The sequence below is a fragment of the Sceloporus occidentalis genome, unplaced genomic scaffold, assembly GCF_023333645.1.
Source record: "Sceloporus occidentalis isolate IW3139 unplaced genomic scaffold, rSceOcc1.0.p SCAF_43, whole genome shotgun sequence".
Taxonomy (NCBI): domain Eukaryota; kingdom Metazoa; phylum Chordata; class Lepidosauria; order Squamata; family Phrynosomatidae; genus Sceloporus; species Sceloporus occidentalis.
The window spans coordinates 601,291-626,434 of record NW_028317023.1 but is presented as its reverse complement, the minus strand read 5'-3'; the positions used below and the strand labels follow the sequence as shown (position 1 = coordinate 626,434).

The window sequence follows — 25,144 nt, the reverse complement described above, 5'->3', positions numbered from 1 at the left end:
AGACAAACCAAGCTGAAGTAAGGGTAAAAAAAAGTCATATTGTGGAGGATAGTTGAAAATGTATAAATATCAAACATATTCCCCATTTGTGCAAGCTCTCCAAATTCTCAACTCTAACCATCGCTTTATTGGACTTGTTTATTATCAAGGTCTGGGTGAATTAGTGGATTTTGAGCCAAAGATGGCCTGAGATGTAAATTTTAATATCTTCAGATTTCTTAAGATTTAAATGTATAGAAGCTTTTATTTGTATTTGTAAATGGTCAGATTGTTAATGTTTGTTTTTTGTAAGCTAATGTTTCATTTTTAGTTTATACCGCTATTTTTCAGAGCATTTCAGAGCTTTAAAATACAATGTAACACAAGTCTGAAACCTATAGAAAATATAAAAAAAAACTATTTTAAAGTGAGCTGATTAGAAAAATAAAGGTGGTAGTGGCGTATATAGGGAAATAACACATTTAGATGAAGTATTATTTAAGAAATACAATTTAAAGATTCAATCAACAGTCAATGGGTGGATCTGAGAAAGAAGATAAGTAAAATAATAAATGAAAAGTCAATGTTTGATCTAGTTTTTTACTCTGCTGTTGTACCTTTTATGTTTATTTTTTCATTAATCTTGCTTGAATGAGGACATGAGCCACAGTTTCATGGAAAATGATGGGAACTGAAGGAGCTTGATATAATTAATTGCTAAAGATGTAGAAAGTACATTTATAAAGGTACATTTAAGGATGTGGGTAAAAGGACACTAACCACATTTCTAGTATACTTTAGTAGTATACACATTCACTCCTGGGGTGTATTGAAGGTTACTCCACCCTAAAGAAGATAGCCACCTACCTTACTTTTGAGGTGCCTATTGAATCTTGGATTACACGTGAGTGCACCTGATGCATATTTAAATAATCAAGATTTCATACAATATTTCACTATTGTTTTGCTCTTTTTTGCTCTTACCCTTTTTGCTCCTCTACATAAGGAGTTTCTCAGAAGATCCCCTGAAGTGTCTGCTTTCTTTTGGGCAAATGTGAGTGCACTTGATGCATAATTACCACTAATAATAATTTCTGGAATACTACACTATATGTTTTTTCTTGTTTTATTTTCTCTCCTTTTATGAGCTGGTTTATCAAAAGGAATTTGCTTTCAAAAACAGGTTCAATATTTTTATTTTGATCACTATAAGTGCATGAATCACTTGTTTTTTTTTGGTGTGCAATACGAAAATCTTTCTTTCCTTTGCTGCAGCCACCATTTTAACTACACTAAGAGGAGGAGAATCTTGCCATCTTGCCTGCAATAAGAGGAGGGATATTGAGTGAGCTGATCTTCATTTGGCCAATCAGCTTACTCCTATCACAAAATGCTGAGGGCTTGTCCAATGGCTGAGGGCTTGTCCAATGACTGCTTTATGTGACACTGCTGTGCTGCATCTGAGAATTTTACAGAGTGAGATTCTTCTGTGTGAGACTTTGTGAGCCTCAGCCTGCCATTTCTCACAGTGTCTAAGACTCTCTAAAGTTTTGATTTAATTAAGATCATTAATTAATTTAGTTAAAATCATTTGACCAGTCCACTGCTATCCTTAACCTTAACGTTGACCCTCTTTTATCCATGCATTGGTCTCAAATGACCTATTCAACTTCTTCTACACATGTATTTCCTGTTTCCATGGCAAGCGGATGAAAAAATGGGATTTTCGAAAATGTTGGACGAATTTCGTCCAAACTAAAGACAGAAACGGACAAATTTTTCCCATGAAAACGAACACAAATTTTTTACAGCACCCAACTCTAATTTCTAGTTATACGTTTCTGGCAGATATTTAAAATCCCTATGTTATTATAAATTTTACATCGAAATTTAACAAAAAGCCTTTCAAGAAGACTATCCACAATATAGGCACAAATCTAAAATAATTCCATCACGATGAAGCTCTTTGAAGTGTTGAAACTGTTTAGTTCCATTGACCACTTGGACAAAGGATTCATTCTCCTGAAGAAGAGACATGAAAAAGTAATGTACATTTCCCTGACAGACATCCTGAACATCTGTGGCCATCTTTTCTTTTTAAATTGCAGGTTCAGGTTATAACTTTTCCCAAGTGTATTAACATAGTTGAGCCACAATACGTTGTCGAAAATTTGCTGCTTCTGTGATGCATAGGATTGAAGGCTGGCCAATATTCGGATCATTTGGTTTTCATTTACAAGATCAAACATGTCTTAAATATTTCTTTTTCCTATAGAAGAATATAGCAACAGCTCTGCTTGAGACCATGATTGTGTCAAGATTAAGCTACAAGGATCGTTGCATATAGCCATCAAAAAAGCATTACAACTAGTATTATTTAATTTCCTTTTCCTTATTGACAATTACTTTCATATCTTCTTCTACTGTTATGTTGAATACATACTTTTTTTGCAGAAATGGTTGCTTTTAACAGCCAATTAACCGAAATAGTACATTCTGAATAGTGTTTCTGCACATCAAAGGAGATAATGCATTCTTTTCCCCTGTTAGTCAAATGCTGTTACATTTTCTGATGCACAATGTCATATGGATTCTAGCCAAGCTACTCTTAGACAATATTTATGAAGACAGAGATTTACCTACTGCCGAAGAAGATACTTCAATGCAATGCATCTGTGCATTATAACTTGCATATACTGTGTTGCATATACTGTGTTGCATATACTGTGTTGCTAAAATATGCTTATTTATAGTTAGAAGGTTTTCCCCCTTTTATTTTGTTCTTTAAAATGTTGTTTCCTTTGCAAAGCTTTGAATTAGTTTGTTATCCTTCCTATTCATTCTTATCTTCATTTGGGTTAATGCAACCAGCTGTCTTAACCTCATCCTCAGTAATCGTGTACAAAGAACCCATGTTTAGTCTATGGCGAGAAACATATTATATAACCAATTATGACATATACAGAATAAAATACATACTTAATGTTCCACAGCCAAGGAAATTGAAAACTTTTCTATTTCAAACTTATGTTTTTCTGCTTTGTGTATTTAACAAGATTTTTTCTATTATATGTTTGAAAGAGTCACAAACTTTATTACACATACTTCAGTCTTGTGCAAAAAAAAAACTTGCATCACAAAACAAATATATTGCTCATCTCAGTAAGTTTCTTATATATGTTTTTTAAAAAAAATGGTATATATATCACCAAATCACAACTGTAGAGCTTAAACAAATCGCTCTTGCAATTGTGCGCACAGGCAGCTTTTCTTCCATTTTCAGTTCCTAGATATGTCCACACTGATGCGTTTCAAATAACAATCAGACTTTGTCAAAGTCCATCAAAATTTGACAAGTAGAAGTGATCGCTGTTTAGTATACAGTGTTTTTTTGACTCACCTAAAATGACTCGATGGATCATCCAGTGTGATATTTGTAATGATCTCAGAAGGAGCTAAAAGTGCCTCATCAGGTTGTAGGCATGTGCAGACAGAGCTTCTTTCTTACATCGAGCAAAAAGGATGGCTCACAGTATTTCTTTGAATGCTACCCTTCCACAAACTAAAATTACAATGTTTAGTCGGGTGGAAAAGTGAGAAAAAAGAAAATATGCAAGCATTAATTATAATTACTGCTTTTGTATAGAACACCCAGATCTATCTATCCTCCCCTGATCTCTCTCCCTCTGTCTTAGATCATGTAACTAACTGCCCTGCATCTGTCTCTACCTGGATGTCTGCACGTTTCTTGAAACTTAACCTCTTCAAAACTGAACTCCTCATCTTCCCTCCCTCCATTGCTAAGATTCCCCCATCTCCCCGTCTACTCATGCACGCTGTCTTGGTGTCAACCTTTATCTTAAAAACATTGCCTGCATCCGTCCCTTCCTAACACAGCATGCCACTAAGGCTCTTGTCCATGCCCTGATTCTCTCCCGTCTTGATTACTCTAGCTCTGTCTTAGCTGGTCCCCCTCTTAACCGTCTCACCCCTCTACAATCCACCATGAATGTTGCTGCCAGACTTATCTTCCTCTCACATCGCTTTACTAACGTCTCTCCCCTCTGTCAGTCTCTTCACTGGCTGCCTGTGCGCTTCAGGATTCGTTTCAAAATCCTCACTCTTACTTTCAAAGCCCTTCACAGTGGTTCCCCTCCCTACATCTCCTCACTCATCTCTAAATACACTCCTAATCGGTCTCTCCGCTCATCCAATGATCTCCTTCTATCCTCTCCTTGGATTTCTAGCTCTCATGCATGCTTACAAGATTTCTCAAGGGCTGCCCCTATCCTCTGGAATGCTCTCCACCTGCCTTTATTCATTAAAAAAATCCCTCAAGACCCACTTCTTTAAGGACGCTTACAACATAGCACATTAACGCCCTTCCATATTCTTTTAGCTCACCTTTCCTAGTCCCTCTCCTGCAATACTTTTACTAGTGTGGCTGGTCCATCCCTTACACTGGCACTTTTACCCTTTACCTATTGCGTAATACACTCTAGATTGTAAACTCGTTTGAGCAGGGCCCTCCTCACCTGTTGTCTCTGTAAGTCAATTTGGTATGTTACATACTACTTGTTATGTCCTGTCTACCCATTGTACAGCGCTACGGAATTTGATGGCGCTATATAAAACAATAAATAATAATAATAATAATAATAATAACATAATAAACCTATATGTGCCCTGTATAATAGGCAAAGACATCATGTATGGATGTGGTGAAATTACAAGCGGGAAACTGGCAAGAAGGGCTCTATGTACCAATGTCATCAAAGGAGACAAGTGAATAGGCACTTTGGGACATGAATTGGACTTAACTAAAGAAGAAAAATAATCTGACACTATTTAACCCCTTCGCGACCTTTGCCGGTTCAGGACCGTCATAACAAGAAGGTCACTAAATGACCTTTGACGGTCCTGAACCGTAAAAAAATTAAATAAGCTTAGAAAGTGATCAAGGATCACTTTCTTCGCTTAAACGGCCTTGCTGCAATGCCTCGATGTCGAGGCATTCAGCAAGGCCGAGATCGGCATCGGGGGCCATGTCTGGCCCCTCCCCGGGGCGTCAACAGCCGCCATACATTGTATGGCGGCGGACGCCCGTTTTAAAAGCGTTTAGGAGGCGATCAACGATCGCCTCCTAAACTTAAATGGTGTCGCTGGAATGCCTCGATCAGGAGGCATCCAGCGACACCAAACACTTACCTCTAGGTGGGCTGTGACCGCTCCGGAGAGCGGTCACAGCCGCCGCTGCCGGTGATCTTCGCCATCAAGCAAGATGGCGGCGGCCCGGGAAATAAAACAATAGAGACGAAAAAGTTCGCTAGAGGGTCTCCAGACCCTCTAGAGAACTGGCTCCACTTGCTGGTTGAATACAGGTACTGCATTCAACCATGCAAGTCAATGGAGCCCAGCTTTCTAATCACTATGTGATTAGTAAAATATTCAAAAAAAAAAAAAATATGGAAAAAAAAAATAAAAAAAAATGTGCTAACATTTAAAAATAATTATGCAGTGATGTCACTAGATGAACCATCCAGTACCAGCAAAATGTGTAAAAAAAAAATATAAAAAAAGTATTAAAAAAATAAAATAAAATTAAAAAATAAAGTTTATTATTTTGAGCAAGTGCTAAAATTTCTCAAAAATCTCAACAAAGAGTTAAAATAAAAGCACTTCAAATACCCAAGGGGTGTCTAATATATAAAAAAAATGGCTGATGGGGTAAATTGGAGTGGCCTAGCTCAAAGATAGGGCATAGGTACAGACTGACCAAAATGGAGAAAAAAAGCGCACTTCCCAAATGTGGCATTTTAAATCTGAAACAACCCGACAAACTCATGCATGTCGGGTATCACTGCACTCAGGAGATGTTCCTGAACACACATTGGGGGGGTGTTTGACAGTGGCATATACCAGAACCTGTATATCTATACCTAAAGTACAATTTGTGTGAAAAAAAAATAAAAAAATTACTATTACAAAGTTTGACAAAGTGTAGTTCTATAATTGGTGCATGGAAAGGGTTAAAATAACAGCATTTGGAATACCCTGGGGTGTCTAGTTTTCAAAAATATATGGTTTGAATGGGTTAAATTGAGTTAACCGGCTTCAAAGATATTCCAAAGAGGAGAGGGAGGCACAATGACCAAATGACCACCTGAATTACGCATGCCCCAAAAGTAGCCTTTTACCAGCCAAACAATCTGACAAACCCATGCATGTAGGGTATCGCTGTACTCAGGAGATGTTCCTGAACACACATTGGGGTGTTGTTTGACAGTGACATATACCAGGACCTGTATATCTATAACTAAAGTACAATTTGTGTGGAAAAAAAAAATAAAAAAATTTACTATTACAAAGTTTGACAAAGTGTAGTTGTATAATTGGTGCATGGAAAGGGTTAAAATAACAGCATTTGGAATACCCTGGGGTGTCTAGTTTTCAAAAATATATGGTTTGAGGGGGTTAAATTGAGTTAACCGGCTTCAAAGATGTTCCAAAGAGGAGATGGAGGCAGACTGAGCAGATTTGTTAAAAAAGATTTGGAAATCATAAAACGCTGCTTGTACTTATTGCCCTATAACTTACAAAAAACAGCAAAAAAACATAAAAACATTGGGTATTTCTAAACTCAGGACAAGTAGTAGAATCTATTTAGCTAGTTTTTTTACTTGCTTTTTTAGGTGAGTAAAAGATTTTTCAAATAAAAGTCATAAAATGTGTTTTTTTTCAATTTTTCACCATGTTTTTTTAATTTTTTTTATAGTAAATAAGATGATACGATCAAAATAATGGTATCTGAAGAAAGCCCATCTTGTCCTGAAAAAAACAATATATAACTTATGTGGGTACACTAAATGGGTGAGGAGAAAATTACAGCTGAACACAAGCACCACAAAAGTGTCAAAACAGCCTCGGTCCCACAGGGTACAAAACGAAAAATGAGCCCGGTCCTTAAGGGGTTAAACAATTACAATTGAGCGCAAGCTAAATACCCTGGACGCAGGGTGGCTATATACTATATCCGAGACTAGACCGAGAAAGAGATAATTCTGTTTACTATTGTATAGATGGGGTGCATGGTTTGTCTTAAATTAGTTATCTATGAATAGCTTAGCTTGTCAAGCCCAAAAAAACAATACATGGTTTTCCATAAAATTCAAGCTAGTTTTTCAATTGTCTACTAAATCTAACTATAGCAAAAATTGCCCTAGCCTAACCTCCAGCTGTATTAATAAAGCATTTAAAACTATAAATCCCTCTGTTGTGTCACATGGCTACATCTTAGAATTATCCCCAAGATAATGTTCAAATATATTTATTTTTTAAAAAAATATTTAGTTATTTTTATATTAAGTAGAATATATGGTACTGCAGACCATCTGCATTGATCAGGTTCAAACCTCTCAACATAATTTAATCTGCAACAGTTATGAAAGTTTGACTTGGCTTTGTGCAATAACTACAAATTGTCATGGTGGCAGATGTTTTCAAAGAAGAAAACAAGTGACTATACATTAACACGTACAGTAACATTTTAGGAATGCCTTTCGAGATTAATGATTCTTAATAGCCCAACAGTATTAGTGTTAATGAGTGTTAATAGCTCACGCTTACATGAAGTTGTACGTGTCCCACTTAATTAGTTTTTCATATGACATGAATGGCCCTCATAGCTCAGGATTCTTCTGTTTATCTCCAGTCCCTCTTATAAAGTTGCTTTTCCGCTTACCGCACACTAATGAATACAATTTTCTTCACCTTGGTGGTTTCACATTAAGAACTCAAAAACACTCTAACCTGAGATCATTTTTCTCTTTCTTTTCCTGGCAAGTAGGTGCTGAACAGGGTGGCATATAGAAAAAAGGTGGCCTTGTGACACCGCCAGATTTGTCTTGAAAAGCTGCCAAGATGACGTTAGTTTAGTGTCTGGAACTACATGCTGGGCTTATAATGCTGAGTGGAGGCTCTGTTCTTGTCTTGTCTGACACCTACAAAACACTTGGTAATTACTGCAATAATGTAAGCAGAAATAAAGCCCTTCCAGAAAGCTGCTTGCAGTCTCCTTCCTAATAGTAACATAGATGTGTTGACTTTTAAGATTAAGAATGTCTATATTTTTCAATATTTGTGTACAAGAAAGTTTATTAGTTTGTTGGTGTTGCATAGTCCTCCCGTGGTGCAATTCTCACAGTGTCCCTAATATGAGTCATTTGTAAACATATTCTGAAGTGAAAATTAAAAGATCTATATAGGATTTAATGTTAAAGTGGAATTGTTACAATTTTCCCATTCATTCAGAATATAATGAATAATTTAGAACTCTAAAAAAGGTTGTGTAATTTTATTTATTATTTATTTAGAAAACATTTTAATACGTAACATACATGGTCTCTTGATTCATTGTTATTTTAATATATACATATATTCATAGATAGAGGATTAGTATTTGACCTCAAACTCATAAATATTAAGCAAGACCCTAACATAACACAGAAAAATTGACCGATTCAATTTTATTTAATTGTCAGAGATAAAAATGAGTAATTGAATGGTGTCATTTGTTATTGGGTTAACACAGAGAAATATGTAAAGTTACACAAGCTTTCAAGACCTAAGACTTTCCTTCTATAAATGGAATTCCACTCTGCAGATTCTTCATCCCAAGGAAGAAAAGATCTCAGAGGTTCCAAAAGCTTGTGCAAATTTACATTTACATCAGAGGCTGTGAAGTAATCTCCTAGCAAGATTTATGCTCAGAGAGGAGGACAATGACCAATAGATAACGATAGATAACAGGTGATAAGATAAGTGGTCCCCACTATTATATTAATGTACACAGCCACTTTAAAAGAGATAAGGTCTCTGTTTATATCCTGGTGAGTCGGATTGCAAGAAGGCTGCACTGGGTCAGCGGTCTCTTTTTAACAATCTTGTAAGCAATGTAACACATTTTTTAATGAATGGTCACAGGCAATTTGTAATTTTTTAATCTAGTGCTTGTATCAAAAATGATTGATGATAAATTCAACATTTAAGGCTTAATCTTTTTACATATGCATTGTGCAAGCCAACTTTCTAGAATATTTATATATATATGTCAGATTCATTTAATTCATTTTCATTTCTACAGGCATAGCCTGCTTTAAGGACATTCACTTTCAGGACACTTGCGAGCAAATACATAGTTGCAGCACAACTCTTCCTCTATTTCCATATCCTCGCTTCGCGAGAATGGACACATGGTGCTAGCACATCTGTCTTTTGAAAATTTTGTATTTTGTGGTGGTAATGACCTGACAATTGCAGTTCTTCAGGTTTGCCTCTGAGCCGCCAAATGAAGTGCTACTTTCCGGGTCATTCTTTCTCTGGGCATGTAAGAGGCGTTTGGCCATGCCCACTCTTGGTCCACTTGCACCCTACTCTATGTCAACGTAAGACTGTTTTAGACCCTATGTGTGGCTAGCCCTACCCCACTGCTAGCTATCCCTGGCCCCTCATGAAGCCACTGACCAAGAAGAGGGAGAGCTCTATGTAGCTTAACCTGGGAAGTTCCCACATATGGTCATTATCTTGGAAGAGCTATCATTTAATATTTTGGCTAAATTAATGTAGCATTCATATGCTGTCTTAGTTATGACCAGGCACTGCATGTTTTTTTTCTTTTTATTGATATAAAATGTTTTGGCTGTTATCCCCTAATATTACACATATATTGACCTGTAGTCAGGTCTAGATTCATTGTGTGTCTATGTTTAAGGAATTGGTTTACTGCTGCTCGTAACCAAACCTTTTCTTTTGTATCTGTGACACATTCTTTATAGGTGCCACCTCATAATCATAAGTAGGAAATGGAAATGTTAACAAATCATAGATTTTCGTTCTGTGAACACTTCTTCCAAATTAAATGTTTAGTTTTCCAAGTTTTACATCTTAAAACTACTGCCCATAACATCTTATTATTCCACGATGCAAATAGCACTCTGTTTCTTTAACCGAGCACTTGCATCATTAACTTGGCTCCACTATATTCATATCCTGTCCAAACATGGGCTTGGGTTGGGAAAAGGGATAGACTGTCAGCGGGTTCACAGCTGTATAGTTTACGTACAGAACTGAATATTTAATCATACCATTAAAGTCCTGGCACATGGCCATGGTTTATGCCCTAACAGCCGCACAGAATACCAGTCAAATAACAATGTAACCTGCAACATATAACAAAGTTTTCAATATAAAATGCAGTGAAAACTGCGGGAGCATTATACAAAATCTTCATGATGAGCTATTAAAATATTAATTTTTTTAGTTTTATCCACTAAGAAGTCGAGTAGTTGATTGAGGTATGAGTTACAAAACAATTTGTATATTCACAAGGTCTATTCACTGTGCAAGGTTTAGATGAGGGCATGCAGGTTGAATTAGATCTTGCATTTATTCCTCTTGCATTTACTCCAAAAAAACCCCACTAAACATGTTGTTAAATAATGCAAATACCACATTTAACCATGCAAGTCAATGATGTCTAGCTTTCTAATCAAAATGTGATTAGTAAAATATATAAAAAAAAAAAAATAAAGAATGGAAAATAAAGTTTATTTTTATGAGCAAGTGATAAAATTAGCAATGTATCTTCCCCAAAATCCTGGTATGGAGAGAGCTAAAATAATGGCAAATACCCATGGGTTGTCTACTTAAAAAATGTATGATTTGATCGTGTGATGCTTATGCTTGTTAAAATAGTAAAGAACATCAAGGTGGTGCCCCATTCCAAGCCAGCTGCATAGGCAGATACTTCGTTTGGCTATATGGTATTACCAGCCCTAGGAGTAGGGGTCATTGTTTTGAGGCTGAACTAAGCAGGATGGTTTTTAATAAGGTTAGCCTTAGAAGAGATGGACCACAAAAGCACAGTGTACATAGCATTCAGCCTGACTGCCAAAAGAAACTGAAATTATCTTTACCCAAGTTGATGAACAGTAAATTTAAGTCTATTCTCGATGATTCTGATTCTTTGTTGTGGAGGACCTAGGGCTATGTTAGAAATGTATAAATCATAATAAGATAGGGGAACTGGAAATATATAGACAGCTATTTATATGTGTTGTAAGTGCTGTGGTTTGCCTTGTTAGAGACAGAAAGACATCTTTTCCCACTAGAATTACGTGACCTTTGAGGAACCGAAATTCCTCAACTCCATAACATGGAAACTGATAGCCTCAGTTAAAGAGCACTTATCCAAAAACTAAGAGAACTCCATCTGACTATAAAAACAGTCCTACTGTTTTCAGTACCCTAAATACTGATCTTGAGTAACTATAACATACAGTCCATTATCCCTGTGAAAACAAAAAGATAATTTGGTACCATTGTTGATACAGCTAAAAGGCTACAAAAAATGCCACCGGGAAATGAAAGCTTTTTAATATTCCCTGCAGTGAAACACAGTTTTAGTATATTCCCTAAAGTGGGTACTGCTAATAGCCGTGTTAGTAGGGTACAAAGAATTTAAAGCTTAAGTCTGTTATTTCCTGGATGTAAAGATGTAAACAAAAAGGAAAGGAGTCTTTTGAAATGAATCCCCTTGAAACACTTATTTCTGTGTGTCACGTGAGAATGTGTTAATTCCAGAATATTTACATTTATTAAAACAGACATACTTTCAAGAGCCTGCAGAAAGGCAGAATTAGATGCAAGTCAAGGTCAAATTGGAAACAGTAGCCTGTAGATTGCTTTGGGCATTATTATCATCAAAATAGTTCTGTGTCAGCAGTTTAAGTTTAGTTTCCATCCCATAATATAGTACATATAAGTGTAATCAGTAATTTTTTGTTATAAAACATATTTTTCATTACTATGGCCAAAGAAGGAAAATTTTGCTTTGGAGGTGTGGCGACAGGTGAGACATTGAGAGACTTTGTTACATATTGGTAGCTGTTTGTGTGATTGAATAAGACGTTCAGAAAAACATTTTAATTTAGAAACATGTTTTCTACTGTTAATGTATGTTTACACATTATGTTTACACATCATGATGATATATAGTGCTGTAAAATACATAAAATGAGAAATTAGAGAACCCAGAGAGGAACAAGGTGACACTGGGATGCAGGTACAAAAAGGGGAGACTTTATTGGCAAGTCATGATGACTGACTGACAGTACACTGTTCAGGACATCTAGCCATGACATCAGCCATGCTTCTAAATCCAATGCATTTGGACAACTGGCAACTATGATCTTCTACCTCTCATTTTACAGACACGTCAGTGCTCCCATTATGCATTACCCTGTGGACAACATAACTTAGTGTCTTAGCCTCTAATATTGGGATTTTGCAGCAAGTCACTGAATTCACTAAACATTATAAAGGGTCAACCAAGGCAAATGGCTGCACATTGTATAGTTTAAGCAGAAATCTTACTGATTTAAGTATGCTTTATTGAGAGTCATCCAAGCTATTGCAACAAAAGTTTTCTGGGGTATTTATAATGTAAAAGGAGGTAGGTAATATGCAACCCTCCAACTCTCTCTTCACTAAAAAAAAACACTTTGTCATATATATTTGTAACATCTTGTAATAGATTTTGATGTCATACGCATATGTTTAATCAGGGGCAGGATAGTTTTAGGGGACATTATTCATAACAGCCAGATACATTAAGACTTTTTTTGGGGGTTAATGCTTGTAGTTAACTACACATGATCATTATGAGCATCTCCGGTCATTGGTGGACTAGTGTTTATATCATCAACATGGTAGAAGTAGGACAGCAATAACATTTACAACAGAATTGCATTACATATGTTTTTTTTGTTGTCGCTGATCACAGGAAGGATTGTGCAGATGAGAAAGCTAAATTAAATATCTTGCCATTTGGAAACGGTCTTGGGCCAAAACAGAATATAGCATTGTTTTTTCTTGTTACCTGTTTGCTGAGGATATTGGGAGCTGAGCATGTCCTTCATAACAAATATATATATTGCCTATTTTGCTTCAGCATGGGGATATCTACTGTATAATGCATTCCCATTAACCATCTTTATGTAAACTTAAAATTGACATCTGTAGTAATGATATGTCCAAAGCTAAAATGTTCGGAGCCCAAGCTTGCCTAGCCTAGGTTCCTTGAGTATAATCCACTTATGGATATGTTATACGAGCACAATGAAGAAAACTTTTAACCATGAAACTGAATTCCAGTTTTTGTGTCCAAACTAGGAATCGGTACTCCTTCTACCTGTCATTTTACACTAAGGTTAGTTCAGGCTGTACACAATTAATTATAATGCAGCTGATCACCATAATATTTACCATGCCATATTGATTCTAACTAAAATTCTCATTTTCCTTATTTTATTAATTTTCGGAGTAAATACTTATGCGGTGTAACCTACAAAGCTTAGATCTGATGGTGCAAATATTTTGAAGGAGAAGACAAGTGGTGCAATAGGTGCTTTTAGATAAAGATCTGTTAGCGTGCCCCTGGCGTGAGACCACACAGAAGTCAGATCAAGTACAGTGTTCAGTTTAGGTCTTCTCTCATAAGTCTCATATAAAGTATATAACTAAGCAAACTAATTGCAGCTGTGTATACCTTTCCTGATTACACTGCACTGGAAGGAAGCAGCCAAGACAATTATACACATATGGCCTGAAGTGTTTATAAAAAAAAATACTCTTTGTATATGTGTTGCCCAAAATAAGTTGGAAATATTTGCCTTTATGAAATATACACAGTCTTCTGACAACTCTTTTTTTTATGTGAGCTGCAGTGACAAAATTAGGCAGCATGGGAGCCCACTGTACCCTGGCATGTTTTTATTCCACCATTACCATTACACACCCTTAACTGTAGGGGTCCCAGAATCTCTTGTGCTGTGACTTCAGTGGCACAGATCTTCCATCCCTGCTCTTCAATGTCTCCTCAACTATGGAAGGTAGAATATCTTAGTACTGCATTTGGCAAGACACATGGGGGAAATCATCTTAAGTATTGATCTCCTGTCTTCCTTTCACTGCACAATGGTGGCAGGTAATGCAGAGCTGCCATGACCTTCATGTTTAGGGAATACTTGGAAACAATAGTTTTGACACAGAAGGCTTCACTAATGACAACTCATTGTTATGTATTTAAGTTTTGATCTCTGGGTCAGGAGGATGGTGTCTAGCTCTTGCAACCCACCTACCTATGTTGAGTACATTTGGCTACTCCACCTCCTCTTGTCGTGCCTCATCCTTTTACTTCTCTGTAAACTAAACACATTGCAACTCAGATAACAAGTACCCCACAATGTATATAAAGTACCATCAGTCCGTTTATATACATTGTGGGGTTCTGTATAAATGGCATTTCTGGTACAATGTGGTAAAACCCTAAACAGTTCTATTCACATCAACCCTTTTCCAGCAATCTTGTAGGTAGCCATGTCATTTGATACTGGTAGCCCAGCCTCTTTTCTTGGCTCTGCCACCTGCCATCTCGCTATGTGTAGGGCAGCCAGGTCTTCCAAAGAAAACTAGAGATGTTTCCAGTTATAGTCATCATTATGGCTCAACTAAAATCTAACTTTAGTTTGGTTACTAGGTCATACAGTGGTATAGTATGAATAAATTACAATAAATTGTATTAAAAGAGAATTGGGATTATACACAGCAATTGGGAAATAATTTGCAATGATCTATTGCAGTTGCTCAGTGTATAATAATTGCAAATATTTGTGGTGACTTGTATTTTACTGTAACAACTGTAAAATGTGCTTTTATACCATGACTTATTCTCTTTTATTTATTTACTAGAAACTGGTGCCAGTTTACAGTAACAAGAACGGTTACCTGCCAAGTACAAAATGGATCAGAGACTGTGGTTCAAAGGGTTTATCAAAGTTGCAGATGGCCGGGACCCTGTGCAAATCTTGTGAGGTAAACAATTTGAATGCAACATGGTATTAACCGGTCAGCCTCATACAGTGCAGCAAAGATAATAACAGTATACAGACATGTGGCTTCTTACGGTGCGGTATAAAATACTGTAGCTGTTATATACAAAACTTAGGTGTCTCTTACATTATTATAACCAGTGGCGACTCTAGAAACAATATATAGGGGGGGCACACAAGATACCACAGTCAAGGTGGGGGGGCATTAATAATTTCCACCATTAAATCATACCACTGAAAACACACACACACATATATATATATATTGCCAAAAGTAATGTGCTATGGAATGATACTTTTGTTATTGGACAATACAATACTTGATCATTCAACATGGGAAGCCTGAAGCCACAATTTAGTACGACTAATCCTTGAAATCCTTTAAACAAAACAATACCTTAACTTTTGCGCTAAATGATTTCAGGGCCTAATATTAGATCCTGCTGCTGATATATATATATATTAGCCCCTGCTGCCCATATATATTAATATTAGCCCCAGTTGCCGATGTATATTAATATTAGTCCCTGCTGACGATATATATATATATATATATATATATATATATATATATAATATTAGACTCTGCTGCCAATAGCAGGTATAGATCAACACATTAACACACAAACCCAGCTTTGCATGTATAGATCAATTTAAATTCACTTGTGATCTCAGCACTGAAGGTATATATCAAATAAACAGAATCAGACATACAAACCCTGTATTTGCAGGTACACATAAATAATGTATGGAAACATAGCATAGCACATATGGATCTACAGAATAACACAAAAACCCAGCTTTGCAGGTACAGATCAATTGGAATTCACATAAAAACACGGCATTAAAGGTATATTTAAAACCCCCTAAATTACAGGCATAGATCACAGGTTGCACACCCCAAAGCCAGCCCTGGCGTCCACACTGCCCACATAGAACCTGGCCAGCACCCAGATAACACACATACGATTTGCCATCTTTGTCCCATATACACCCGGCCTGTGCCATCTCGGTCCCCAAGGCTCAAACATCCTGCTAGTGCCATCTTTGCCCTTCCACAATTATACATCTATGATACACACAATCACATTAACTCATGCTCTCCCTCATTCAGACAATTCATCCACATATTAACTCATGCTCTCCCTCATTCAGACAATTCATCCACATATTAACTAATGCTCTCCCTCATTCAGACAATTCATCCACATATTAACTCATGCTCTCCCTCATTCAGACAATTCATCCACATATTAACTCATGCTCTCCCTCATTCAGACAATTCATCCATTTTAAGAAACTAAACCCCTTGGAGCTTCAAATGAGGGGCTACATGTATTTCTAGGACAAAAGTTGAGTGCACAAATAATCATGGAATATGTCGCTTTGGCTAGAAAATATTTTTTCTATCCATAGCGACATGTTCATTTGTGTCTAGCACACTCCAGGTTTGTACTAGAAACACATACAGCCCCTCATTTGAAGCGCCAAGGGGTGTAGTTCTTGCAAATGTGTACTTTTTGTGCCATAATTTAACTTCCTACATGAGCAGTAATGCCACGTCAAGGCTTCAACCCTAATTACTGATCATTCACACGCCTTTCATATCTCCATTCACTCGCAGAAGCACACACCATAGTTTCCATACATTCACTCACAGAAGCACACACCATTCTTTCCCCTTACAATCCCAAAGAAATGATGGTAAAGGGAGAAAAAAAAAATCACTTTTACAGCAAAAATAAGTTTTGCCGTAAAAATGCAAGGCGCTCCAGGGATGAGATGGTTACTCACGAACCGCACAGGCTAAATGGCTGATTTTAATAATATTTGCAGTTCATCAGGATTTCAAAAATTGCCTCTACCGTTGGCTAAATTTAACCCCATGATCAAAGGGATCATGGGATTAAAAATTAGTATCGGCAATTGTTAAAAAGGGAATGTGACTTTTTATAGCTATATGATCGCTGTGGTAACATTGGCTACCACAGTGATCATTTAGCTAGAATACTTAAACTTTTTTTATTTTTTTTAAAGTATAACTACTTTATGTTTAAATCATTTTTTTTACATTTTTTTTTAACGTAATTTTTACAAGCTATATACCGTTGGAAAGGTGAGATAATTACCTTTCCAACGGTATATGTTGGAGGTCTGTAGCTGCTTAGATGCCTGAGATACAGGCATCTAAGCAGCATGCCCCCATTCCGCTTTAACTGACAATTGTCAGTTATTAATAAAGTTGCGCGGTGACGTCATCGCGGTAAGATAGTGCTAGCGACGGCATGGTGCCGTCATTAGCACCCGACTTGGACTGCTAGCGACGGCACCATGCCATTGTTAGCAGTCAAGGGGACTGTCCTGGGTGGCTCCAAATTCGGCGGGGGGGCAACAGGGGGGGCAAGGAATATTCTAAGGGGGGCAATTGCCCCCCCTTGCCCCCCTGTAGCGACGCCACTGATTATAACCTACCAAGCAAGATCATATTCCTCTTTGCTAATGCCCTCTGTTCACTTTATTTTTCTCCCCAACCCCTTTTTTGTTTATCTAAGTAATCTTAAAGCTCATTCCTTTTATTTTAAGAGTCTCATTACCCCCTTCATTTTAGCTCCTTTTATTGCCCCTTCTATTATCTTAATATTAGTGCCGTCTTTCTTGCTTTTTCTTCATTTTAGAACCTCCTTCTAACTTCTTTAGCTCCTCTTCTCGCCTTTGTTTTAAATGTTTCTTTCTTGCTTCCCTCCATTTAGTCATCTCCCCTCCCGTCTTCCCTTTGTTTTAGCCCCTCACTGACTATTTTCCCTTCCATTTAGTTCATGTAGTCTTGCTTTTCTGTAATTTTAGTTCCCCTGTCCCTTCACACTTTCAGCACAAACTGTCACAGCTTCCCTCCTTTCATTTCTGTCACATCTGCGGTCACCCAGGAGCACACATCGCAGAGGTTCTACTCCCTGTAACACATAGCAAGGGGTTGAGCCCCAAGATAAGCGAACAGAGCCTTTCGATGATCCCAGCAGTGTGGAAGTTCAGGTATAGGCAGGTATAATAGGCACTCTGTATAGGTGGCAAAGCATCGTAGGGTAGCCGGATACCTGTATAGGTAATTCTGCAGGTAGAATCATGAGACAGGATGTAATGGATGCCTGATACCAATGCGGGACCGATGGTCACAGACTGCCAGGTTTGGTACACAAAACGGTTACTCACACAAGCCCAGGTCAGTTAACGTCGCAGGTAGTCACACAAACCATGTATGGTGCACAGGTTAGGACAGTAGGGTACAGAATTGTTTGGCAGAAGAGTAGTCAGACAAGCTAAGGGTCAAAAACAGCACCACAGGAATCCAAACAGCAAACATGATGAGTCAAGACCACATTAGGGTACCTCTGCGGTGCTGTTCCAGATTTTACGGGGCAGATAATATGGGGCTGAACCTGCCTCCCCTCCTGCTGTGCATCACAGGTGTGCCTCCAGTATTCTCCAGCCAGCTGGATCGCGCAGCTGATCTTGTTCAGGTGATTGCACACCGCATTGGGACCTCGTACCGGCTACCAGCATGCTGTCTGCCTATAGCAGGTCCTACCAGCGTGATGATTTCAACCCCATTATTCCCACACCACATTTTTATAGCACATTGGAGCTTATTTTAGTACATAAAACAATGTAATTGTAAAGAGGAGGAGGGATATGAGGCCAAAGTCTATTTTTTAACGCCTGTCAAATGAATGAATACATTAGTCTGTTTGCATGCAGTGAAATAGAGTTCCTTTATTTCAATTTCAGGCATAAATTCACAAATAAGTGAATAAATTGTAAAGAATACAATTCTAAAGATACTATAAAATTAATTAAGAGATTAGATAATTTCAGCTATGAAGAGTGTTTAGCTTAATTGGATTTTTTTACTATAGAATAGAGACACTTAATGAGTGACCTCATCACAATCTACAAATACATAGGGCAATTCGGCATTCAGGAATACATTATATCCAGTACACAGTGATCTTGTAGGACTAAAATAAAAAAAATATACCGTATTTGCTCGATTATAAGACGACCCTGATTATAAGACGACCCCCCAAAATCTGAATATTAACTTAGGAAAAAAAGAAAAAGCCTGAATATAAGACGACCCTAAAGGAAAAAAGTTTTACCAGTAAATGTTAATTCATGTAAACTATTTTTTTTAATAAAAGCTATGATTGAGAAAAATATTTTTTTTGTTTTTATTTCTTGTATTTTCCAACCTGTCCCCCAGTTACGCACATCTGCCCCCAGGCTTGCCACTCCAATATGGCACTGTGGCCCATGATATGCCTTTTAACCCTCTATATGCCACTGTGCCCCATGGTATGCCTTTTGACCCCCTATGTGCCACTCTGCCTCCAGAAATGCCTTATACCCCTATATGCCACTCTGCCTCCAGAAATGCCTTATACCCCTATATCCCATTCTGGCATTTAGGGGGTTAAAATGCATATTATGGGGCAGAGTGGCATATAGGGAGGTATAAGGCATTTCAGGAGGCAGAGTGGCATTAAGGGAGTTAAAAGGCATTGTATAGAGCACTCTGCCTCCAGAAATGCCTTATACCCCTATATGCCACTCTGGCATTTAGGGGGTTAAAATGCATATTATGGGGCAGAGTGGCATATAGGTGTATAAGGCATTTCAGGAGGCAGAGTGCTCTATTAAATGCCCCCTTAACGCCACTCCAGAAATGCCCTATGCCCCCATTTAACACACACACACACACACACACACACACACACACACCCTATACCCCCATTTAACTAACACACACACACACACACACTCTCCCCTCCCCTCTCAGCCCTCTCTTACCGGTGCTTCCAGCCGGGGCAGCGGGTTGACGTCGCCTTCTGCTGCAGCCGGAAGGAGGTGGAGTTGGCAGCGGGGGTTTGTCTGCGTCCGTCGCGTATACTTTTCCCGGCTGTCAGAGATCAGAGTTCCCCGCACCGGTGCGGGGAACTCTGATCTCTGACAGTCGGGGAAGGTTTGCGCGACGGACGCAGACAACCCCCGCTGCTAGCCACACCTCCTTCCGGCTGCAGCGGACGCTGTCTACGCGGATCGCGTAGACGTCAACCCGCTGCCCCGGCAATACAGCAGGAAGCACCGGTAAGTGTGTGTATGATGGGGGGGGGGGGGGTGAGACAGGAGGATCCAGGTCCCCTGCAGCGGTGCGGGGGATCTGGATCTTAGTCTCCTAATCAGACTCTATTTGAGGTCTGATTAGAAGACGACCCCGATTAGAAGACGAGGGGTATTTTTCAGAGCATTTGCTCTGAAAAAAACCTCGTCTTATAATCGAGCAAATACGGTATATAAAAATATTTTGGTGACATCTTGCAACACTAAAACAAAAAAATATATTAAACAAAGATGAGTAATAAACCGACTTCAGCCTATGAATAAAACGTTGGCCGGACAAAAAGGTAACTTCAGACCGTGAATAAGAAGATGATTATACAAGAAGCTAACTTCAGCATCATCTGTGCATAATCAGCTAATTGGTCTGTTGTGACATTGGATTGGACTGTTAGCAAATAACTTGTATCTCTTGGTCACGACTGTCCCCAGTTCAAAAAAATAAAACAACTGGCAAAAATATCATGTGGACCACAACATGAATGGAGAAAAAACTAGACACTCAAGCATCTCTAACTTGACCTAGAGTTCCTAGGCCATTGCACTTTACAATGCAAGATGCTTCCCTGTTGCCTTGATCCACCAGCAAGGTAGAAGCTCCTGTGCAGCCCTTGACTTGGCACACAAGCCGATGTAACATGGATGGAAAGAGAGCGCAGTGAAGCAAGGGAACAAGAAGGAATCTGAAGTGCCCTAAAGCATTCCACTCTTCCTGTCTGGGTGCAGATGGACACTGGGAGAAAGTAGCTGGCTTTGCACTGGATTAATGGGCTAATATGCTTACCTACTGTAGACCCGGCTCTTCTCTGCTAGTGTCTGTCAGTCCCTCACATTAATCCAGAGCACACAGGTAGCAGACTTTATGACAGCAGATCAGACTACTACAAATCTATTACAGGATAGGAGATCAGGTCCCCTACCATCCTGGGGCCTTAAAGCAATTGCTCCTTGGATAATCGGACCCTGTTCACCTGGATGCAGTTAGGGATATATTTGATAGGTTAAACTTTATAAATGGTCAGCTCTTTCAGAACCTGGCCTACCTGCTTAAAAAGTCCCTATTAAGTAGTAAGGCTAACTGGTCACTCACTCGCAGCCCCGTCTTTGGAGAATAGACTGCCCAGTGGCTGATTCTGTAGCCCTGCTCTCCATATCATAGTATTGTGATACTACTTGATCTCTTGTGCATCAGCAGGGAGATCACCAAAATAGAGGAAGTAATAGTATGTCCTTCATACTTAAAGGACAGTCTTTGAAGATGTCCTATTACATCCTTTGTCATGAAGGGTTTAACATCTTGTGCATGAGTTTCCAGGAGACCATCAATTTGATAACAGAATATTTGCTCACAAACAGATGTGCAATACACTGTTAGATCCCATGTTTTCAGCTGCTTCCCGTAACAATTATTATTGTTTTGTTATGTTCATTGTGCAATACTATAATCGGGGCCATATGTTTGAAAGTGGAAACTAATTGTATAAGTTACCATGGAATATAAAGCTGGTTTAATAGTTAGCAATACTGCTCATACAGCAAATATTGACAAATTATGCATTGGCCTCTTAAACAACAAAACATTTTAAAGTTGGCTTTGGGGGCTTATTGTGCCTGCAGAATCAATCCTGGGAAAGTGTCTCTTCACTTTCTTTCTTTTTTTTTTTTTTAACAATTTTGCTTACCGTTTTGAAAGTGCTGAACTAGCCCATTATTTTCTATTTTCACCCTGAAAAAATGTCATCTATATAATTAAACATAATATTTTAACAATATAAAATTTATATGTACTTGGTGGTTTTTGAAAAGTCCCATATTTAAGCAGAGATATATAGATATAAACAGGTTCTATGTATCTATTTGATATATCCAGTATGGTCAGAACTTAATGCTTCATTCATTAATTCTTTTGTTTATTTATTGATTAATTATTTGTAGATCATTAACAAATTATACACTCAATGTCCAGCATTGTGGTTTTCATCCATGCTGCTCTAGGAGTAATTTTACTTGTAATGGACTAAATAATTTCATTTGTTAGTTACAGGACTCTGCTCAGACCACTGTACAAAGTGTTGTACCGCACGGTGATCACAATGGAGTGGAGGTGTTGTCCTGGATTCACTGGAAATAATTGTGAGGAAGGTTAGTCGCCTGTGATTCATGTCCTGTATTATTATGTATTCATGAGTAGACTCATTCATTTTATGTTCACATTATTTACTCATTTAGACATTAATTAAATCAAATATGAAATGTAAAACAACACATTGTTATTTTGTTTGAATTTTCATTAAGATGCAGTACTGTGCTTTAAGCATTATTTCTTTGGTTTCCTTCTGTAGATAAAATGGGCATTAAGTCAAACTAATACTAATGCAGTCAGGAATGTACATTTTTTAGGTAGGGAAAAAAGTAAAGAAAAAAAAATGTTTTCCATCTTTAAAATAACCAACAGGGGAATTTTTAAATAGATGTCATTATTATGTGAAAAAGTTCAGAAGGTGAAAATGTTTTTTTTCATGACGTGAGATTTAAGAGATAAAGGAACTTGGAATTAATGAACCAATGAATGGTCACAAAATCATTTACAGTATGAGGTTTTGTGATTTACCTGGTAATAATGAGTTACAGAACATTTCACCCCTTTTGAGTGCATGTGTGGTGTCATTTTTCACAATAACTGTCTAATAAATATTTTTCAAAGACCTTTAATGGCTTTAGTGGGAACTCACAATCTAGAGGATTGTTGACTCATACATCTGGAATGAAAAACCACAATTTGCTCAGTAAGCTATTTTCTAACATGTGAGTTTGAAGAAGAATAGACTAACCCTTGACCTTCTTTTTAACTAGGAAGCATGGGATGGTTTAATGAAATTCCATTTTTTTGTTATGAAAGAAGAAATATTCCTTTATTAGGGATGCAACACAGAAAAATGATAGGGATCCATATTGGATAATACACTGTTTTCACTAAAAAGGCATAATACTAATGCCACATGCAGATGGGGCATAAACCTGTTATGTGTATTATCTGTTGAGGACTTTAGTGTAATTTAACTGCTCCATGGACCTTAGACCAATGGATAAACTACTACCTAATTTATACAGCTGCTTATGGCCCTTCTGCGATACATGGTCTTAACATTTTGAAATGTGCACAGAAATATATACTTTGATATACAGTACTCACGTATCATGTCATGGGCATAAATGGGATGTTAGCTGGCGAAATCTCTTATAGTGCATGCTAAATTACCATATATGCATTTTACTTTACTTGTGAGCAGTCACAAGACATGTTCTATGATACAGAACATTTCCATCCTAGTCCATAGTACTGAGAGGCTCTGAATAAACTGAAATATAAGAGCACGGGGAAAAAAATCCAGAAAGGAGATGTCAGACAGAGAAAAAGCTCTTGCACAAAACATCACAAAAAGCTAAAAATGCAAAGAAAATATAAAAAAAAACCTCCCAGCACAAAACAAATTGTTACAAAACAAAATGAAAAAAACCAAATGACTCTCTTAATCCAGTGTTCTATATGACAATATTGTAATGGGGCGCAGTTCTTTTAATAAAAAAGTAGAAATGTAAAAGCAAATGTATCTTTAGTTCTACTTTTTTTATTACATGAATTGAACTCGATTACTATATTGCTTTATCGTTCTAAAGAACTTTTTTATAAGGACATATAGGAGATTGGATTAATCCACTCATTTGGTATTTTATTTTGTGTCACTTGTGTTTAACCCTTTAAGTACTGGGGGGTTTCTTTGCATTTTAGACTCTGCCATTAAGCTGGGGAATTTCAATGCCATTATCTCAGCTCTATTGCTCCTGCTGGCAAAAGGCAGAACTGTGAATTTAGATGGATTTTTACACATCTCCATTATTGTTTGCATACTTCTGTGGATTTAGTTATTTACTTTTTGGATTATATAGGTGCATGTCTGGGGTTTAACCGCCAAAACTAGGCAAACATCCTCTTTTGTTAGGCATTAAAGGGTAATGTAATCCTCCTTAGTGTCTGAAGACTTCATAGAACAGCCTACAGTGTGAGCTGACAATACCCATTACCTATTTTTTGAAAATGTAAATGTTATATGTGGGAAAACTGTTTGGTTAACCAAACCTGATTAATTTTGGAAGCTTAAATGTACACAATTCATATATTAAAATGTAAATCAATTATGTGCATGACTAGAGGATGGCTATGAATTCAGAGGGTTTATCTGTACTATATGGTTCCATATATCTAGACAGGTATATAAGAAATGCAATCTGTGTTTCATCTGCTAATTTGTATGTCACCTTTTTATTCGACTTGTGCATTCGTATTACAGAGAACATGAAGACGAACACAAATGTTATGTTTCATTGTTCAACCGAATAACTAACAAACGAATATGTTGGCGGATAAATGTACACAAAGAGGCACAACACGAAGAATCTTCGTTTCTTTGTGTTGGTCGTCGTATATATACTAGGCTAGCCTATTAGTTAAGATTCCTATCTACAAGCTCATCATCCTGGTCCCTTCCCCCCTATACAAGTCACTGCCTCTAGCCTATCATAAGTCTTCCATAGTCTAGCAGGAGTTAATGCAGGAATCCGTAGGATCACGTCAGGATTTAAAGGTCCGTAAGAGCGACTCTATTGGTCGTGGGCAGGGGGGTTGTCTGGCATCAGCCAATGAAGAGCTTAGGCTAGAAAACCCGCAGAAAACGAAGAGAAAAACAAATACAAGAACATATACGAATATTTGCCAGAAACGAACAAGGGAACAGGCGAATATTCGTAGAATATGTAGATTCCCCCCCCCCAAAGATCAACACGAAGACTTTGACGACGCGAAGTGGTCACACTTTTATATGTTCAACTATAAGTGCTTACCTGCAGCAGGTAGGAAGCAGATGAACAGGGTGGGGACAGGCTAAATACAAATTATTGTTTTATATAGCGCCATCATACTCCATAGTGCTGAATAAGGCACAGGCATAGAGGGAGCTAGATGAACACTACTATGGCAGCACACAACA

General features: G+C 37.7%; 1 protein-coding gene across 1 annotated transcript in view; it reads left to right on the top strand.

The window, feature by feature from the left end:
* LOC149289649 (collagen alpha-1(XXVI) chain-like) overlaps window positions 1-25,144 on the top strand; it is a 168,301-nt gene that overhangs the window by 9,788 nt on the left and 133,369 nt on the right. The window contains exons 2-3 of the mRNA XM_089490210.1: window positions 14,788-14,910; window positions 22,138-22,241. Of these exons, the coding sequence (XP_089346336.1) occupies window positions 14,788-14,910; window positions 22,138-22,241 (227 nt within the window). The remainder of the gene's footprint in view (window positions 1-14,787; window positions 14,911-22,137; window positions 22,242-25,144) is intronic.